Consider the following 21,895-nt stretch of genomic DNA (forward strand, 5'->3'; position numbering starts at 1 on the left):
TCAGGATGACTGCATACTTTTTCATCTCTACCTGCTGTTAGACTGTGAGCCTCTTCCATTGGACTACACTCATGAAGCACAAGGGAAATCTTCCACCCTGTAACTCTCCCCGCCCATCAGGTTGTTTGTGCCTATCCATCAGATCATTCTGGAATTTGCATTAGATCTGTTTGGTAGTATTTGAACCATTTTGCACTTTTTCCTCCAGGTCTTGGACCCATCTCCACATTCTTCTGGTCAGTGACCCTGGGCAGAGTGAAAACTTCTCCCAGATCCACAAAGGACCAGAATCCTTTTGGGTTGCAGCTGTCTCATGAGTTTTTGCCACCTGCAGAAAAGGAATTCTTTTTTTCTCAAAAGTAAAAACACAAATTTTCACCAAAATAGCTTGACTGACAAATGAGCAGAAAAGGAATTCCACAGTGCAAAATAATTAGACTATTCCCAGAGACAAAGGGATCCATCAATTGGATTTGAGTCTCTGGTGATTGGAATATTAAGCTTTAAAAAAATCAGTGCAAAATCTTTACGTATGAACTAGCTTGAGTATCTCAACCACAGGAGAGGAGGAACCAGAGAGGAGCTGGGCAAAATTTTTTGGACTAACCTTTTTAAAATAAATCTGAAATAATACAAATGTGTTGACATTTTCTAAGCAAAATATTTAGATTTTTCAGTTTGAAACGCCTTTTTGTTTCAAATTTTACTGCAGTTTTATTTTTTTTAAATAGGTTAAAAAACTGAATCATTTTGTTCGACTCACAATAAAAAAGTTAGGTTCAGCCACTGATCTGAAAAATCAATCATTAGCACATCTCTACCAGGGACTTTAGAAAATCAGGCACTTACACTAGGGCAGTGTTTCCCAAGCTTGGGACGCCTCTTGTGTAGGGAAAGCCCCTGGCGGGCCGGACCAGGTTGTTTACCTGCTGAGTCCGCAGGTCTGGCCGATTGCGACTCCCACTAGTCACGGTTCGCTGTTCCAGGCCAATGGGAGCTGCTGGAAGCAGCAGCCATTTTGTCCCTCAGCCCACGCCGCTTCCAGCAGCTCCCATTGGCCTGGAGCAGTGAACCGCGACTAGTGGGAGCCACGATCAGCCGGACCTGCGGATGCAGCAGGCAAACAAACCAGCCCTGGCCTGCCAGGGGCTTTCCTTACACAGGCAGTGTCCCAAATTTGGGAAACACTGCACTAGGGCATCCTATTCACTGTCATGCCAAAATGCACCTGTAGTTATCATGATTGCATATTCAAATACCCAGTTAGATGATTAACCAAAGACACACATGTGCAGTGCAATTGTGGGGATTGTGTGTTTCCAGCTTGCAAAGTCAGGAACTATACTCCTCCATAAAGTCATCACAAGGGAGTTTCTCCACTCATCTACATAGCTCTTTGTAGAGATAAGGCTTGGGAAGAGCTGCTTAAGTCTCTGGTTAACAGATGAGTTTTGAGCTAACAATACCCTTCCAGAGACCCAAAGCTACTGGCTAATTGTTAACTATGAAACATCCTGCTCCCATTGAAGTGAATGGCAAAAATGATCATTGACTTCAGTGGGAGCAGGATGAGCCATTTGGCCCTGATTCAGCCAGGGCTGGCTCTACAGTTTTCGCCACACCAAGCAGCGCACTCAATTGCCGCCCCGGGCTGCGGGGACAGCCCGTGTGCCCTTAGGGTGGCAGGCGTGTTTCCGCAGCGGCGGCAATTCGGCGGCAGCTTCTATGTTTAGCTGAAGCCGCCCCGGACAGTTAAACATAGAAGTTGCTGCCAAATTCTCTCACCGCGGAAACACGCCTGCTGCCCTACGGGCACATGGACTGGCCCCGCTGCCTGCGGCGGCAATTCAGCACACTGCTTGGGGGCAAAACAACAGGGACTGCTGCCCCTTGCAGAATGCCACCCCAAGCACCAGCTTGGAATGCTGGTGCCTGGAGCCGGCCCTGGATTCAGAAAAGCACTGAAACCAATGGGACTTAAACTTATGCATAAAATTATGCACATGATAAAATGATATGTTGAAATAGGGACTAAATCAGATGAGGTATGTAAAAGATGACAGCGTGGCTGACGACACTGACTGGGCTGAATATCCAGTATCAGACTAGGCAAGTGGAAGATGACGTAGTGGCCCATTCCACGACTTGGTACTCTGTGAGCAACATTTAGTATTCAGCTGTTTGTCAGCTGCCTTTCAGATGGTCCCAGCTGGAAACCAGAGCATGCTGCCATACTTATGGCTAATTAGTGTTTATTTATATTTTTAAACAAGCCTTCCACTTGTCATATGTTCACATAAATCTTTTCCTTTTCCACTAGGGGCTGTTGGAGCACAAGCTGAAATCCTTGGTTTACTCGTCACAAGCCTAGTCTGAGTGCTGCTCTGGTGGAGGTTTCTTCTCCACTCCTTGCTGTGTTTCATGCTGAGGGCTTTCAGCCAACGGGAAGAAGAGGAGAGTCCCTTCCCAAGACAGAGAAGCACAGAAGTTCATTCCCTTTTGGAGCTTGTTACTGTGCTGCCATGAGATCTTCGCAAACTCTCTCTCCACTCCACCAGCAATGGTCTGCAGATAATACTTTGCACCGATCTAGCACTTTTCATCTGAAGACTCAAAAAGCTTTATGAAAAGTGGGCATTGTAATCCCCATTTAACAAAGGAGAACACTTTGCCCAGAGGGGTGAGGTTATTTGCCCAACATCACTCAGGGAACCAGTTGCATGCTCAGAAATCAGATCAAGATCTCCTGACTTGCAGTCCCCTGCTTTAAATACTGCACTAAGATGCCTGTCTTCACACCAAACACTGCAGGAACCCTCTAAAATACTTAGGGGATCCCAAGCTGGTACAAAGTGGCATCCTGTCATCAGGAAATTTGTTACTTCAGTGCTCTGCTATCCCAGATAGCATGGATTTTGGGGACAGAACTTCCAGAAACTACGTAACAACTTCAGCTCTCCTAACCTTAATTCCCCACCCCCCACCAAGCCAGTGTGCTCTCCAGACTGGGCAAGGGCATCAGAACATAGGGTTGTTGGTTGGAAGGGCTGATAGGCAGTAAAATATCCTACTGAAGTGATGGTCTCCAAGCTCTTCCCCACTTCCCGAGTAATGTAGCACTGGAATGTCTCCAGATCTCCCCAGACCCCTTCTCTCTCCTGAACTGCGTAGCACAGGAGTCTTTTGGGAAGGTTCAACAAATGAGCAGTGCAGGGGTATGAATACAAAGAAAGACAGAAATAACTCACCAGTGGAGCCCGTCCAAGATTGCACAAGTAGTAGAGGAGGCCTTTGGTGTGGTAAATGGTTGGATGGAGCCGGCAGCTGGGAGCCAGCCACTGTCTATTCAGGTCATCCCCACTCAAGGAGCACCGGTGGCTGGAATTACAGAACAAAACACACCCCAATTAAACTAACAAAACAACTCCGTAGTTTCAAAATGTCTGCTGTTTCTGGATAGTCCCTGTACTAGGACAGGCTTGGCTTGTGAGACTAATTCATAAATATATATCTAGATTTCAGAGATGGGCCTTGTCGTAGCTGCCTACTCAGATTTGAACCTTAGCGTTCATAAAATGAGAAGCTAGCATGAACCCTCTAAGCTTAATTACTAGCAGATCTGATCTCGCTGCCACCAGCCAAGAATTTCCAGTGTCTTGGCTCACTCTGGTCTCCCCACAACTTTCCCTGGGGGACCCCAAGACTCAGAAGCCCTGAGTCTTACCACAAAGGGAAATAACGCCCCTCCCCTTGTCTTCTCTTTACTTCCTCCCCAGGCTTCCCCTCCATGGGTTATCCTGGAAGATTACTGTAATAAAATCCTTGAATTACAAAACAGAGAGGACAATTCACCTTCCCCCCCCTCCTTCTTCCCCTGAGGCTGCACAGATTCACCCTCCGTAAATCTAACACAAAGAGAATTTCCCTTCCCTTCGTTCCTTAGCCTACCCAGAGAAAACTCAAACAGGTTTTAAAAAGAAAGCTTTATATAAAAAGAAAGAAAAACACATAAACATAGTCTCTGTATCAGGTGGACAATACAGGATCAATTGCTTAAAAGAAAAAATGAATAAACAACCTTATTCAAAAAAGAAATACAATTTAAACATTCCAGCAACTACACACATGTAAATACAAAAACAATATAAAAACCTAGATTGTCTTATATCTGTACTTACAACTAGGAAACAGAAGATTAGAAGCTTGAAGATAGAAAGATCCCTCTTATAGCCGAGAGACGGACAAAAGACACAGACCCAAACATTCCCTCCCTGAGCTTTTAAAAAATCCGGTTTCCTGATTGGTCCTCTGGTCAGGTGTTTGGTTCCCTTCGTTAACCCTTTACAGGTAAAAGAAACATTAACCCTTAGCTATCTGTTTATGACAGGCCTGAATGAATTAAAACTCCACAGAAGCTTATTTTAGAGGGTTCTGCTAAGTATTAATTATCAATTTCATTTCCCTGCAGGGCCTGCTCAGTTAGATTCTAGGTAAACAATGCCGTTTTGATTTACACGCGCACTCATATTAAACAGGACTAAGACTCTTATTTTAAACTCTCTAAAACATTGCTAAAGTCTGATGTCACATATAGAATCCATCATGGTCTGTGGAGGTATAAAGGGTGGGTTTTCCAAAGCCAACATGGGGCATAGGAATGCCCAATCATCAGTCATTATTATTGGAACTGGAAAATCAGTCAGGCCCTGTTGAAAATCTATAGGCACCTGCATGAGATGAGCAGAATATCTCATGCATGATTTCTCCAGTCATGAGAAATGCAACCATCTCAAACACATATCAAGAACCAATAGGATCTTTATGCTATACCGCACTGTTATAAAAAACAACTGGCTTTAGTGGGAATTTGACTTTACTGTAAGGGCTGAGTAAAACCCAAGTAAGGACTTCGGGTTTAGACTAAAGAGACTTTTACCCTACCTCAGTCGAACTTTCCTCTCTGGTTCTGTTTCACTGGCTAATATACTGTGCTAGATGTTTGATTGCATGGAGGGGAATTTGCATATTTTAGTGTAATTATGCATATCTGAGTGATCTCCTTTATAGTGACTTAGTTTAAGTTCCAAGCAACCTCACTCTGCGCAAAGGCTTCACTCTAACTGGGATTGCAATTCGCAAATTGTGATGCATTGATAAAGTTTAGGACCTCCATTAGATCTGCATTCATGATAAGATCTACCACATTCAAATCAACCACATCTACTGTAGAAGACTTACTGTTAGCATAGTGAACTAGAGCTGGAGTGTGCTTGAAGGTGTATATTCTAAACATCACATGGAATTTCAGCCACACAACTCCGTCTGACTTTAACAGGAGATACCATGTTCCACCATTTCCCCCCCTACACTAAATGTTCCAGCCCTCTAACAACACAGTATGTAGAAACACACTACCATCATGTGTGTATGAATGAGATTTCATAATTCACAGGCAAGACTTTACACTGTTAAAGTTCACTGGTTAGGTTGTGTTGCACACACCTTCAGCACCATCAGTGCTTGATAGAAAATGTTTGGAGGGAAGAGGCTCCAAAGTCTGTTCAGAGCCTTTGGAGAGGAGCAGAAGCAATGGAAGTCTGACAGCAGGAAAGAGGGTATAGAAATAGTAGAATCCACAGAGAATGTTATATTTATACATACACACAATGTAGAAAAACAAGGTTCTGATGCCACCTTGGGGTTTCTGGTGACATCACAACATCCATTCCAGTTTTGCTGTTGTTGTCACCTAAATTCCCCTTTCCCTTGAATTCACAGTTCCCTTGCTACTCATTCTGCAATTTGCAAAACATTTGCAATAGCTAACACCCTGAAAGCCAGAATTTGCTGGTGTGATAACTGCTGCTGAAAAACTTCTAGCTCAAAACTTGGCAATCTAGTGTAATGTTTATTTGTGGCCTTTCACATAAAGTTAACTCAAGTCTCACCTTTCCTCATTTTCTCTACAGTGGCAGGTCTGCTAAGAGGAACAACTATACTTTCCCCCTACGTGCTTAATGCATTGCTAGCAGGCTACCTCTGAAGAGTAATAGCACCATGCAAAAGTCACCAGTTGCACGGCATGGCACTCACTCAATTTGCAGGTGACTGTAGAAAAATAAGATCCAGATTCTTCCTTGAGTGGCATGTCCTCCCATGGACCACTTAAGTCAATGAGTAGAACTGATTAAAAAAAAATAGAATGTCCATCCCATAGGAAACAGCAATATTTTGGACATTTATTTTTATTCCAAATCCACATAAAAATCAAAATATTAATATTTTTCAGAGAATGCCAAAAGAAATTGAATTGATAAATATTGAAATATATCGTTTCAAATCTTTCAGTCTAAACAAAATGTTTCAAAGTTCCCAAAGAGAAACCTTTCATTTCAGGTTGGGTCAACAATAATCTGTGTTTGCCTGAGCTGCCATAGTCTCTTCCTCTAGCTGAGTCACCATGGTGCATGAAGGGAATCCCATGAGCATAGTGCATCATGGGAGATGAAGTCCAACAAGCAGAGCCCAGCTCACAAGGAGCAAGAGGATCATGATACAATTGAACTACTACTCCCAGGAGGGAAAGAAGCTGCTCAAGCAGTTGCAGAGATTAATGTCAAACCACCTCTACACTAATATTTTGTTTCAATTTTTGTCAGAAAACATTCTGCAAAATTGACATTTTTCTTACAGAAATTTTCAGTTGAATGGAAATAACATTTTCTATTGAAAGAAAAAAAACATTTCTATGAAAAACTCCCAATCACTTCTATCAGTGGGAGTGGCTCGCCAAATCCAAGGAGAGAATGTAGCACAAAGCCACAGAATTTAGTAGCTCTTGCCATGGAATCTGGTCCCACTGTGACTTAGAGTACACAGGGCCTTGTTTGTAATATATTGCTTAAGCTGTTTGATTGTGTGGAGCAGACTTTGTATATTTCAGTTCAAATATACAGCTCTAAGCTAACCCTCCTGCAGTGAATTCCTTTTAGTTCAGAATATCCTTACATCCTTCCGAAGGTTTCACTCTCACCAAGATTGCAGCTCACAAATTGTCTTGCACTGATACAAGTCAGGGCTCTTCTTAGATCTGAGATCAAGATTATCTGAGCTCAGCAAATTTACAACCCTCCTGGTGAATCCAGAAGCCCTTGTTCAGTACAATTGTTCTCAATGGATAGCATGCGTCTCCATGGTAGTTAGTTACAAAGCGATAGTTATGCCATGAGTGTGTAAAACAACACATTGCCAACCAATAAGGGCCTGTGCATGGGGACAGGAGTGGGACAGTGGAATTCAGTCTCCTCTTTTCAATCATTACTATTTTTGCTCTTTTAAACCATCTTTAAATATTAGCACTATTGCCTGTCAGTCCATAGTCACTGCCTTTGGGTTGCTGCAAAGCTTTAATTAAATTAAATTAAAGGATGTTTACTTCAGTGACTGCTTCATGCCATCCCTCTTCCCTATTTTCTTCCGTTCTTCTCTCCCTCTCCTACTACCAATGACATTTGTCCCTGATGCTCGGCAGCCAAGGGTGAAGGTAAAATATTAAGCTGATTTCAAGTACTTACAGCAAATAAAAGGAGTAAGGAAGTCAAGACTGGCTTTTGCGTGTTTGCCAGGATTCAATGAAATTCGCTTCTCAGATCAAAGGTGTTCATTACCTTGCATCTCCAAGCTACTAGATTTGCTGTAAATGCTTTGTGTCTTCTTCCCTTAGCAAGATTCCTTGCCACCTTGGCTAGGACTAGCTGGAACTTAATGGAAACAGCGAAAGCATTTGCCACTGAATGATTTCCAACATGAAAAAGAAAAGTCTGCTCTCTGTGTCTTTGTACAGGTTAGCTGTAATTCAGCTATTTGTTAGAGTTTCAATCAGATGTGTTATCCATACATTAAATCCTTGGTAAACACACTTTTGTTCTTCACAAACCTGATGCTATGTGATGCATTGCTTTAGATCCATGTTCTTTTAGCTCTTCTATGTTTAAACACTGGGGAATCTCTACGGTCTAGAGCAGTGCTTCTCAGCCCGCACCGCTTCCCGCAGCCCCCACTGGCCTGGAGTGGAGAACCACGGCCAGTGGGAGCTGCGATCGGCCAAACCTGCAGACCGGACAGGTAAACAAACCAGCCCGGACTGCCAGGGGCTTTCCCCAAACAAGTGGCAGACCAGCTTTGAGAAGCACTGGTCTAGAGAGAGCCATTGAATAAGGGGCAGTGCATAGCTACCAGAAGGCACTGTGGGAAAGAAGACAGTCTCAGAGGCACTACTTCTCCTTTCCTCCCCCCTGTGATAATTGTGTGCTCATGCCACTGGTGAAGGACAAAACCTACTCCTCACAGTCCCCAATGTACAATGAGGTTGTAAGAGGAGTAGGGGTATCTATGTGACTCATGAGAAATCATAGCTGAAAATTTATACAACAGAGGATATGGAGGCATTTGAAGACAAGAGATCCTCTGGTTCCTACTATGGAGGTGTCTGTGAATGGATATAAGGCATAATGCAAAGGTGTTTGCGCAATGACACATAACATGAGAAAGCTTCCAGTAGCCACAACTTCAAACCAAGACAATCACGTCTGCTCTCTCAGATATGCTTTGCCTCGACATAGTGCTGAGTTAGCTCTTGTTTCCTTGATAAATAAGAAAAGGGCAGATGCCATGGGAAAAGGTGGATCTGAACAAGTTCATTCTCCATCCTCACAACACATCAATCACAGGGTCTGCTCTTGGGCAGCGGTTCCAGATTTTCTTCTTTAGGCATCCCAGAAATTTTCAAGCAGATGAGCAGACAGAAAAATGAAACCAGGGAATAGGAAGTGACATGGCCACAGGTGCAAAACCTACTCATGCTGACCTCAAGAGCAGCAAGTTTTGAGGAATGAGGTCCTACCTGGGGGCCATAAAGACCCTACCTTCTTGGTAATAAGTTTAGAAATCAACATGGCCTGACCATGGCTGGACACGTATGCTGATGGGCAATCACAGAAACTAAAGTATGATCAAACCTTCTTCTACACACCCCATATGCAGAGGTACTTAATGTCTACTGCACTGATTTAAACCATCTTTCTCTTTAAGAAAGCCATTAAGCACCTTGGCTTCTAACTGCAGTGCATTCTGGCTGTATGGAGAGGAAGGATGGGGAGATTCACTTGATGATTACCTGTTCTGTTCATTCCCTGGCACCTGGCACTGGCCACCGTCGGAAGACAGGATACTGGGCTAGATGGACCTTTGATCTGACCCAGTATGGCCGTTCTTATGTTCTTATGAAAGACAGAGAGATACACAGGCTCCACTCCAAAACTCACTGAAGTCCTTCCACTGACACTAATAGGCCTTTGGATCAGGCCTATTGGTAGAAAGGGAGAGACAAAAAATGGAGAAGGAGAGAGGTAAAGCGAAAGGAAGAAAGGAAAAGAAAAAAAATACAGAGAGAGTGAGATATAAATAGAGACACGAAGGAAAGAGACACATGGGGATAAAGTGAAAGAGATTAAATGGGTGAGAGAGGAAGAAATGGAGAGGGAGAGAAACAAGTCACTTTTTAAAGAGAAAATGTTGCTGCGATTTCAAGATAAAATGACTCAAAATCTCCTGTCCATTACAGATAACTGGAAAGACATGGCCCAGTATATCGAGTGAATGATGTCAGGACCGATAACAACAACACCTTGGGCACAGTGAGCTATAAAATCTAAAGAGATGCATTGTGTTTGATATTTAGAAAGCAGCAACACCATTCATTGCACATCCTAATAACAGAAGGCAGTGGTGATACAAGGTAAGAATCTCTATAAAGGGAAGTAGATGCACATAAAAAGCAGGATGCCTTTGAGCAGCATGGGATAGCCTCAACCAGGCACAGCATCTTGGGCTTTATAAATAACTACTGCCAAGAAGGAAGAACAAAAACAGAACCTGCATTATCGTGGTTTGGTGTTGTGGCTGTGAATGCAGGAATCCATAATTTTGCTTGACAGATTTCCATGTTGTGTTTCCAGTGAGACAGAACCCAAGAAATCGGAGGAAAGGGGCATCTCCAGTAAGACTGTTGCTCATGATCTTGAGGAATACGTTAGGACATGGATTTTCTTTCGCTCTAATTCCCAGTCCTCCCTTTATGTCTCCACACGAGGAAGAGCACAACTTTCTTCAACATTTGTGCATCTGCATTGTGAGGCTGTGTCACTGCAACGATGCTGTGTCTTGGTGGTGCAATGAGATGTCACTTAGCACCATGCAACAGCCCCAATTAACTTCAGGGCTCTTTCATTATCCTGCAAGACTGGAAGTGGGACTGGGCTGAGGAAACCAGAACAAATCCTCATATTTCAGGATGACTGGCACCCAAAGGTCAGCCTGCATTATTTGACTTGACTATGACGGGTGGTCAGGCACTATGATCCTGCACAGAGATGCAGAGCTATTCTGTTGACACCCAGGAAGCCCAAGTGGGTGGATCCAATTAACTCCAACCTAAGAATACAAAAGTGTTTCTCTGAAGCAGAAGGAATTGGGGATGGAGGAAAAACTCTAGGAACACCCATGCTCAGGAAGAAGATTACATGGAGTTTTATATTTGCTGTTAAGTTAACAATAAAAGACAAATAACAGCCAGGAACTGAGTTTGGACCAGATCGCATGTGTTTATGCTGAGTTAGAAGCAGGCTAGGATTGGCACACCCTTCTAGTCTCTAGGATTATGTCTACACCGCAATTTAAAAACAGAGGCTGGCCCACACCAGCTGACTCAGGCTCACGGAGCTCCAGCTGTGGGGCTGTTTAATTGCAGTGTAAACATCCTGGCTCAGGCTGCAACCCCTGGCTCAAGAACCCTGCAAAGCGGGAGGGTCCCAGAGCTTGGGCTGCAGCTCGAGCTGGAATGTCTACACTGCTATTAAACAGCCCTGCAACCCAAGCCCCCTGAGTCTGAGTCATCTGGCGTGGGCCATCCACGGGTGTCCAATTGCAGCGTAGACATACCCTCAGAGGGCTGTTGTATGTGCATCTGAGCACTCACATAGAGCAGGGGAGGTGATTAATTATACAATTCACCTTGATTTTTGTGCCTTTAATTCACAGAATAGCGAGGGAAAAAAATGAATGTTTATATTGAAAGTAATTTAGTGCAGAACTATATTAAATGAAGCGTAGCAGAGTATGTGGTTATCAGGTATTTGGGTGTGTTTTGGTAGGTCCAGAATGGGGTGACAATTGATTGGATGTGCTTTGAGGTTCCTGTGTCCCATGAATGTGAGGGGAGGAACCTTTCTGATCAAAGACTTGTCAGCTTGATCTGGGTGTTCCTGCTGTGCTCTGGGCCATCACTGTATAATACTGCATTATTTCTTTCCACTGGGGAAACCATCCTTCCAGCCAAGTAGGTGGGCTGATTACAGCTCCTTATGGAACCCATCAGTGCTGCACCTGGGCTGGTGAGGGGGCTTCACTGGAGTGAGCCCTGGGGTGACGCCCCTCCAGCTAGTCCAAGGAGTACAGAAGGTGATGCTCTCAGTTTGCCAAGAGATATCAATGTGCATTAGATTGTATGAAATAAAAACACAGATGAAAAGCCTCAGGGCATGAATGGAGACACCACTGAATGAATCCCTTCCATTCATCATTACTGCAGCTAGCAGTTCACCAGTAACCATTCACTTTCCTTCCAACTCAAAGAAACGTGAGTAACAAAATGTCCATACATAATCATGGCAAAAAGAAGCCAGTTGGCTAGTCATTTCAGCACTGCTAAAGCAGCAGGGAAATGCACTGCAGAGACAGACAGAGGTGTGTTGTGGGGTGTCACAGCAGATAATAGAGAAGCAGCTAACAATGATTCTGCAAGGATGACTCATTTCTCACTCAGGACAAACAACCAACACAGCGTGGGCTCAGAGTATTGCCTGGAAACATAGCTGGCAAAATAGACATTGTGCTCAAAAGACATAAGAAGTGGAATACAGGAGTCACCATACTGCAACAAGTCCAGAATTCTGTTTCTTACAGTGGCCAATGAAAGATATTTCAAGGAAAGGCAAAACCCCTCTTTCTCACACCTACATTATACCTGATAGACCTATGCAGATGGAAAGAGGACCTGTTCCTGACCTTGTCTGGTGTTCAGTTGTACCATGAAGCTCCAGGACTGACAGCCCTTCTCATTGTTGTCCTAGCTTGAGAAAGTGCCCAGGTTATTCTGGGGGCAAGCTGGACCTTCAGAGTATGCCTCCCATCACATCTTCAGTTTGCATTGGCTTTAATAGGGCTAGCATGGCAACACATACTGCAGAGATCGGCAACCTTTGGCACACAGCCCATCAGGGAACTCCGCTGGTGGACTGGGACAGTTTGTTTACCTGTAGCATCTGCAGGTTTGGCCAGTCGCAGCTCCCACTGTTCACCACTCAAGGCCAGTGGGGGCTGTGGGAAGGGCGACCAGCATATCCCTTGGCCCTTACCACTTCCCACCACCCCTATTGGCCTGGGATGGTGAACCATGGCCAGTGGGAGCTGCGATCTGCCAAACCTGCGGACGCTGCAGGTAAACAAACCATCCCAGCCTGCCAGGGCTTACCCTGATGGGCCATGTGCCAAAGGCTGCCAATCCCTGACATAGTGTGATGTCCAATTAGTGTCAACTGAGCGGAGGAGTCAGAAAATTGGATAACCTTTACTTATGGAATACAACAGGAACCGTAGGAAAGTCGGGCATTTTCTTCTTCATTTCTGTTTTCAGCATTACATTTTCTTGGGGAAATCAGTGAATTCCAGTGCTGAAAAAGGTGGCAGATTTCAGCACTCCTAGTTTAGGCAGCCACTGTACCAGATTCCTACACACAGCTAAACAAACAAACCTCCAACCTGGCCCTCAGCACCCTTTTCTATGTTATGGCTTAGATCCTTCACAGTTCTAACCAATGCACTTCAATCCTTACCTGCGGGATCCCCTGTTATTCTAAACTGCAGCTCTCCCTATAAGTGCACTAATGTATCTCAATCCTCACTTGCAGTCACCCTGTTATTCCACTCCTGAGAGCACCACCTACAGCTCTGCAATGTCCCTTAAACCAGCTTGCAGCATACCCTACTGTCAGGCTTGCTTTTATAATGATCAACAATCACACTCATTTTCATAGTTGTTTAGGGACTAGGATTAACACTAAGGAAATAAGTGATGAAACCAAAGGCTGGAAAGTGAGTAACTCTCAATAGTCCTCAGTATTCTCTAGCTCCTCTGCTGGCAACCATCAATAGTCTAAGAGGCAACTCCAGTTTATCTTAGTTACAATGGACAGCTAAGGGATTCACACAGAGTGCAGAGTGGCTGTTGCTTCTAGGCCGGTTATGAGACTGACCTCCTGTTGCCATGCTGGTTTACTGCTAGGCCTTTAGGATGAAGATTTTCTGAGTTCCCTTCTCATCAATATTACATGACACATGAACAAATCTGTACTTATCTTCCTGAATGGCAATTGTGCCATCTGGCTGCCAACCGTTTAATGATTCCATTGAAGGGTGCCTTCCCAGTTGGGGTGGCAGCAGCAGCACGATTTTACCCTTTCGGCACACACTAATGAATTCACTATGCATAATGCTTCCTCTTGGGCAAATGCTTTTCTAAATCAGCACTCTGCCAGCTTCCACTTGCCTCCTTACAACTAAGCACTGCCACTAATTAGCTTAATGAGCTTTCAGTGTTTTATCTTCTACATCTGACTGATTTTGTCACAATGGACAATCCTTTCTTCTTAAGATAAATGATACGGAATCTGTGCTCTTTCAGCTTGGTGCATGTAACAGTGTCACTGTCCTTGTTCAGTTTCCTCTATTATGAACCCTCCTTTGGACTTGATGGACACATTTTATTAAGTCGGATTTTGTTACAAACCAGTTAAGGACACAGAATGAGATCTGCTTCACCCCCAGCTAATATTAGCAAGGTCATAATCAAATGAGAAAACAGTACAGATGATTTGATTGGCTAAAAAGGTAAGCTGACAGTATTAATACAGACTGGTAATATAGTCCCACGCAAATGTTGTCACAAGATTTGTCCATCAAATTCACATTTATTTCACTGAATGATGGACAACAGTCTTGAGCATTAAACACTGTGGGGCTGATTCATGCATTGGGCTCAGCACCCTGGACAAAGAATTTGCAAATCATTACCAAATCCAAGTGGCAAGGTGTTACATCCACTGAGCACTCACTTTCCAGGGGTGAAAATGAAATACAAGATGTAGGGTAATGGTGAAACAAGTTCCATACATGCATCTCTTGTACTTCCCATGCAGCTGAACTGCTACACAAAAAACCCCACTGATAATAACTGGACATTGCACTTCTCTACTGCCTCTCTTCTCAGGGTCACAAAGTGCTTATTGCATCATAACAAAGTGTTTGATGAAAACTGCTTTTTGACAGAAAACTAGATTTGCAAGAAAACAAATTTTTTTCATAAAAAGTGTCTGCTTTCTGCAGAAATTTCTGACTTTTAACTGAGAAACAGTTAAACATCTGTAACCAAAATAATTTTTGTTTTTTGGCCAACTCCTTCAATGCCTCACCCCAAAAAATGTCAGTTGAAAAAAGCAAACAAACACAAAACAATTGATTTGGAAATGCTGCCATGGTACATTAAGGGAGTTGTAGTTAAGGTGCTTCATGCTCCAATTTTCTCTGAACTGAGTTCCTGACTGGGTTACATCTCCCATGATGCATTACACAGTCAGGGACTCCTATGATCATGGCTCAGAAGGAGAGGAGATTGTGGTGCACCATCACAGATGTAACCTGGTTCGGGAGCCGGGCCCACAGAGGAGAATGGGGGGCATGAGGCATCCAAACTACAACTCCCATGAGGCATTATGGTGGCATTTCTGAATAGAAATATTTGGTTTAAACCAAATGTTTTTAGCTGAAAGTTTTCAGTTTTTCACTGAGAAGTTACAATTTTCCATGAAAAAACCCCAAAAACATGTTCCAACCAGCTCTACTTATAACCCTCATGGAATATGTAGTGTAGCTGTAGCCGTGTTGGTCCCAGGATATTAGAGAGACAAGGTAGGTGAAGTAATATCTTTTATTGGACCAACTTCTCTTGGTGAGAGAGATGAGCTTTCAAGCCACACAAAGCTCTTCCTCTTGAGCTCGAAAGCTTGTCTCTCTCACCAAGAGAAATTGGTCCAGTAAAAGATATTACTTCACCCAACTTGTCTTTCTAACCCCCATGGAAGACAGGCAAGCAAAACTCAGTTTTACAGATGGCTGTAGTGAGAGATCAAATGACACACACAGGGTTCAAAAGTCAGTCAGTCATAAAACCAGGAACAGAACCTAAGACCAGGGAGCACAGAGTTGTACAGGTTCAACCTGGATTGTGTTTTTAAACAGATTTACTTAAACCTGTGCAAACTCCTGTGTGGATACTCTTAAACTGATTTATAGTTGGTTTATATACATTTACCTTTACATGATTCCTAACAGGCTTAATCTAAATTGTCCATACATTGGGTTGTACCAATTTAATTGAGTTAATTAAAAAACCTATTGGTTAAATCAGTTTAATTTGTGTGTGTAGATAATTCCTATGAATTGTGAGACCTAGACCCCTAATTTAAATCCTAGTCCACACTAAATAACAAAGAAGAACAAATCAGTCTATCAAAGGTGAACAATCAAAGGTATAAAGGAGATCAAAGGAAAAGGGCTACACTCTAAAGTAATGGAAAAAAAGAAGGATTTGATGACCTCTGCTGAGATCTCGTTTCACTTGACCAAAAATTTCAAACTAGCCAAGAAGCCCCAGAGGCATGACTCCCTCTGGAGTACCTGATCATTAATCCTCTTTGGAGCATTTCACAGGTCACTGGAAAGGAAATAAAGCTCTCTCAGCAGCTACTGGGAACCACAAAGCTCAATCTCAGACCTCTAAAGATGTGCTACAACTAAAACACAGGGCCAGAATATCTCAACATATACATGGGTCAACACCAGTCAGAACCTGTCCTTGGTTCAACAGCGAAGGGTAAGACACTGCACAGAACACAACAGTGAGAAATATGCAAGAATCAACTCCTTCATGGGCCTCTGCTGGGATGTGCTAGGCATGATCTAGCATGTTTTTGTCCTATCTCTAATTTCCATGATCCAGCAGAGGCTAAGCATATCACCACCAGGGGTGAAAGTAGCACAGAGGACTTACCGGTACAGGGAGCCTGACTGTGGGCCCCTGGAAAGGGCTGGGCCTCGGGCAGAAGGAGCGGGTCTGGGAGGTCAGCCTCCCCCAGCCATACTGCCTGGCCCACACCACCCAGGGCTCCAGTGTCAATTTAAAAGGTCCTGGAGCAGCTACCCCTTACACACACACCCCTGGCAGGGTCGATGACGGGAGGGGGAGAGGAGGGCAAAAGGGGCAGTGACATTAAAGCGCTACCATGGCCAACACTTTAACATCAGCTGCGTATGGGCCAGTACCGGAGGCCACTTCTTACCAATATGCTGTACCAGCCCACTCTCACCCCAATCATCACCCAGTAAAAGCGCACAGATTGGAAACCTGCAGTTCTCAATAGGTGCCCCAAGGGTTTGCACTGCAACCTGACTGAAAGTGTCAGTGGGTTACGAGAAATGCCATCCCACAACAGAGCAGGGCAGTGAAGTGGGACTGAAAACAGTAAACAGAGCAGAGAGAGACCAGGAAAGAGGAGGAGACAGAAGTGGGAGAAGCTAAAGTCACCACTTGTCAACTGGGTAAGCCCAGTCATGCACTGTGATAACTTTATCAGTAGTATCACTCCAAGTCATCAAGTTCATCTCCCTTCTCAAAACTTTTGTTGGCAACTATTCTGGATTAGGTAGCAGAGTAGAAATGACCTAACAGAGGGAGAACCAACCTTTGTCCAGCCCAGGGGTACAGTGTCAACTTGCAGGCCAGATGCTGCTCTGGAATATGGGATACTGGGATGAGAAAGTTACTCACCTTGTGCAGTAATGTAGGTTCTTCAAGATGTGTGTTCCTGTGGGTGCTCCACTTCAGGTGTTCATGCGCCCCTTCGCTCATACTCAGAGACTTTTGGTAGCAGTGCCCGGTTGGGTCACACATGCATGGTCCCCATCTCATGCTGCTTCAGGTAGTTAACTGACGCTGTGCGACCAATGCCCCCTCTGTTCCTTCTCTACTGCAGAGACTGAGTAAGAAACTCTAAAGTAGAGGGGAGGAGGGAGAGTAGTGGAGCACCCACATGGACACACATCTCGAAGAACCTACATTACTGCACAAGGTGAGTAACTTTCTCTTCTTACTTGAGTGCTGGCCCTGTGGATGCTTCAGAGCAGTGCCCTCCAGTAGAAGGAGAGAACTTCGGAGTTGAAGTCATGACAGATGACAGTACAGAGAGTCCAAACAAGGTATCAGATGTTGCCTGTTGCTCTAATGCATCATGCTGTGCAAAGGCATGGGCTGCTGCAAGGTAGCAACTCTACAAATGTCCATGATGGGTACATTGTTCAGGAAAGCAGTGGAGACTGATGGGGCTCTGGTGGAATGCATGTGAATCCCCTTGGGGGGTTGGCGGTCACACTGATGAGAGCATAGTTTTAGTCAATCAGAGATCCACATGGAGAATCCTTGTTTAGATATGGCACTCCCTTTGGAACAGTCTGGGTGATTTACAAAATGGCCTTGTTCTGTCTATGTAAAAGGCCAATGCCCTCCGTAGATCAAGAGTATGAAGCGTGAACTGCATTCTATATGTGTGAGGTTGGGGGTAGAATGTTGGTAGGTAAATGGGTTGGTTAAGGTGGAAAACTAAGACGACTTTCACTAAAAACTTGAGGTGCGGTCTTCAAAAAAGTCTGTGTATGGGGGATCTGCCATGAGAGCCCGTAGCTCTCCTACACATCTGGCAGATGTAATTGCCACAAGGAATGCCACTTTCACAGAAAGCTGTAATAGTGAGCATGTCACCATGGGTTCAAATGGGGAATGGTTGAGGGCCTGAAGGACCAGGCTGAGGTCCCATGGTGTACTAGACTCACATAGTTCTGGGTAAATGTTGTTGAGTCCTTTGAGGAAATGTTTGGTTAGCGGGTGAGCAAAGATAGAATGTTGATCACCTTGGAGTGAAAGGCTGTGATGGTGGATAGGTAAACTTTTATTGAACTTATGGAGAGGCCTGACCTTTTAAGCTCTAATAGGTTATCTAATATTGAGGGTAATGAGATATCAATGCCCATAAGTCAAATCAGATGCCTTCTACCTTCTCAAAGCAGGAATAGGCATGTGGTGGTTTGATTCTGTTGTTGTATTTTTGCTGGTCAGTTATCCAACTTAGTATTGGAGTGAAAAAAGGGTCTCCGTTCTTCCCAGCAAGATGTATTTGGGGCTGTGATGTGATTTATAGCAGAATTAGCCACTGGCTGACATATAGAAAGACACAGTACACTACCCCTGTAAGTAAATTATAGCTCTGACAAGGCAGCATTAACTGAAATATGCTGAGTGGTAGCTTACAAAATAAAATGAATCAACGAAGTGCACCATTTGCCCGCACTCTTCCTCTGCAAGGGAGGCAGGGAGACTGCATAAAGAAAGCAGAAAAACCAAGTTTTGCTCCAGGCTGAGAATGGGGTTTTCCATCCGCCATTATGTGAAATCAGTATTATAATGGTGGTTAGCTTTTTGCTAATGTCTATAGTGTCACTGGAAATTCTCGTTCCCAGACTGGTGTGTGCTTTACTGAAGCAAATCTCGTTTGCTAACCTCATATACCATACACAGGCTCTTTGAGCGGCAAATACTCTCTCACTACAGAGAAATAATACTTTCCTGCAGTTTACTGGGTAAAACCAAGCTAGTAATTCTACATAGCAATCCTGGTTTGTTAATATTGCTCCGGTCCAGCAGGGGATTTCCACCTCTGCAGGGTGAATTCCACTGAATAACCATGAGTTCCAGAAAAAACATGTTTTTCTTTTCTTTTTTTCCCCCCAACAGACTTTCTTTTGTGGGAGAAAAGCAATAGCAAGGAATCAGACCTGTGTGTAACAGAGCCTATGAACCAGAAAACAGAAAAGGCTATGGGGCAATTCTGTTCTATGTGACATCAACAGATGTTACAGATGCATAACGGAAAGCAAATTTGGGATGCATGTATTTTCCATTCAGTTAAATACTTCTTTCCATGTGAACCCCTTGCTAGTACAGGATAACTTCTACGGAGACCGTGCCAGTCCAGTTGCTAACAAATAGGATACTAATATTACATACATAAACCCCATCATCACTCCTTGATGGACAACTGTAGCTGAGAGATTAAGGACTAAGTGGGCCAAGGAAACTATACTTCCCTCACAACCCTGTCTGAGGAGAGCCCCATGTCTGAGGAAAGCCATGCCAGCTGTGATAGATTCATGTCTGTGAATGTGACGCTATCACACTGCCAGGGCTGTGCCTATCCTGTGGATAACTGGAGGACCTCAGTTTTCAGGGCTGTCAATGGGACACCTCTCACCAGTACATTCATTTCAAACAATAATTAATTAAAACAAATGTTAAACCCTCACCATAGAAGTAAAGAGACAGCAGTTCTACATTCTGTAACTTCAAGCAAATTGAACTAATAGGCTGTCCACTCGCATGGCCCAAAGCTTTCAGTGTGTTGTCAGAGCTGAGACACCAGGAGTTGCTGGGAGCTGCTAGAAGGGCATTCAGGAGATTGATCTGCAAGTGAGTAGAACCAACAGCTGGGGATAAACCAAAAGGTTTGGGTAATGCTTGAGGATGCACTAAGCCAGGAGTAGGCAACCTATGGCACGTGTGCCGAAGGTGGCACGCGAGCTGATTTTCAGTGGCACTCAGACTGCCCGGGTCCTGGCCACTGCTCCAGGGGCTCTGCATTTTAATTTAATTTTAAATGAAGCTTCTTAAACATTTAAAAAACCTTATTTACTTTACATACAACAATAGTTTAGTTATATATTATAGACTTATAGAAAGAGACCTTCTAAAAATGTTAAAATGTATAACTGGAACGCAAAACTTGAAATCAGAGTGAATAAATGAAGACTCCGCACACCACTTCTGAAAGGCTGCCGACCCCTGCACTGAGCTTTCTTTCATTTGTTTGCTTTCCCCCACATACACACACGCACTGGGAGGCACTCGACCCCAACTGAATGCTAATTCTGATACTAAAAAATGACAACAAATTGCACTTACATAACTGCTCATCCAAGCACAGCATCTCTGAGCACTTCACAATAGTAAAGTTAAATGAAGCATTCAATACACATTTATTAAAACAAAGTATCTGCTAGAGAAACCTGATGGGTTTGTAGAGCTCTGCAAAACATTTGTAATAAATAAAATTTCATGAACAGGCAAAATCATTGCAAACCTGAAACTTCCTCCAAAGGGCTCCCAGCCATACAACAAACCTCAGCTGAGGTTTGAGAAAGCTTGTGCCAAAGTGCTAAGTGAAGCCAGGGCTGAGTTTCACAGACCAGGGAGATTTTATAGTTCCTGAGAGGAACCACTTGTGGCACTGAATGACTTCTCCCGGAAACCAGGCCAAACTCGGTGATTTTGGCAGTCTTGCTTTGGATTTTGGGTTTGCAAAATTCAAAACAGAACTACGACAATGTGATCTCATGCAAATGGAAGCAAAAATAAGAAAATGGTTCACAGAGGCCTGTCTGAGCAAAACTCAGCTGGTTTTGCACAATTATTGGCACCAATTTTCAAACTAGGTACCTAAAGTTATTTAAATACTTAAATCAGTGGTCTGATTTTTCAAAGTACTGAGTTATCCAGCAGCTGCCACTAAAGTTCAGTGAATGCTTCAGGTGGTCAGAACCTTTGAAAATCAGACTACTCTAATCTAGCTGCTTAAAAATGGACTTTGGACCCTAACCTTATGCACCAAGGTGTGAACATTTTGGCTTTCATCTTTACACTATCTTAAAGTGAACCAGGGAACCATTACCTGAATTGTGGAGAGAACTGCGGTAGAGTTCCAAAGGCCAGGAGCACAGCCTGTGGGCCAAAGGTTCTCCAGATTTGAAAGGTATATAATTCAGGAGACGTTTATCAGAAGAGAAAGGATGGTGTGTGTGTTGTGATCAATGGTGACAGGTTCAAGGAGATTTTAAAAAAAGACTGGTGATCTGCACAGAGTCACAAGAACAAGGAGTCTGAAAATCCTGCAGATAAGAATCACTGTCCTACTCTGCTCACTTAAAAAGTTTAGGTGCAGCGCTAGTCTTGAAGAGCTTCATGGGACTGTCTTACCAAACAGAGCCAGATAAATGCCACCTGCTGGAAGGGTCTAGGACCCCTCTATCTTGCAGGAATTTTCTCATCAAAACAAAATTCCAAAGCTGTATGGAAAATAAAGTTAATGAACATTTTCACAAACTTTTCCAGGTACTTCTACAAGACCTCTAGCTTACACCTCTGAAAAAATAGCAAAATCAGAAGAACCATTTGATACAACTCAGAATAAAGATAATGGTCTACAGCAGGGCATGATCCTTTCCTGCCCTCAAGCATCACATAGACCACTCAGACTCTACCAGTTAGGTACCCACACTGTGCAGGGTATTTAAGTTCCCTCCACCAACACCTCTACAGTTTCATGACGCAATACTATTTCCAGAACCCCTTGTATTACCATCTCTTTTCCCAGGGCCCAAGAGGAGAAGATATGCCCTTCCTTGAGATCACACTCACACTGAGCTTTGCTCCTCCCCCTTGCATTTCTTGCCTGTACCTTTTTATCAGTCCTCAGATGATGGGCTAATTAATCCTTTACCCAGCCTGATGAGCTAATTACTTTCCATTCCTCAGTCAGTCTTCTGGAGAAACTAATTAGTG

The 21,895-nt window shown here is 43.7% G+C and overlaps 1 protein-coding gene across 1 annotated transcript in view; it reads right to left on the reverse strand.

The window, feature by feature from the left end:
* AGBL1 (AGBL carboxypeptidase 1) overlaps positions 1-21,895 on the reverse strand; it is a 377,222-nt gene that overhangs the window by 178,714 nt on the left and 176,613 nt on the right. Inside the window, exon 19 of the mRNA XM_032806521.2 lies at positions 3,249-3,378. Coding sequence (XP_032662412.1) covers positions 3,249-3,378 — 130 coding nt within the window. The remainder of the gene's footprint in view (positions 1-3,248; positions 3,379-21,895) is intronic.

The sequence above is a fragment of the Chelonoidis abingdonii genome, chromosome 9 (genome assembly GCF_003597395.2).
Source record: "Chelonoidis abingdonii isolate Lonesome George chromosome 9, CheloAbing_2.0, whole genome shotgun sequence".
NCBI classification, from domain to species: domain Eukaryota; kingdom Metazoa; phylum Chordata; order Testudines; family Testudinidae; genus Chelonoidis; species Chelonoidis abingdonii.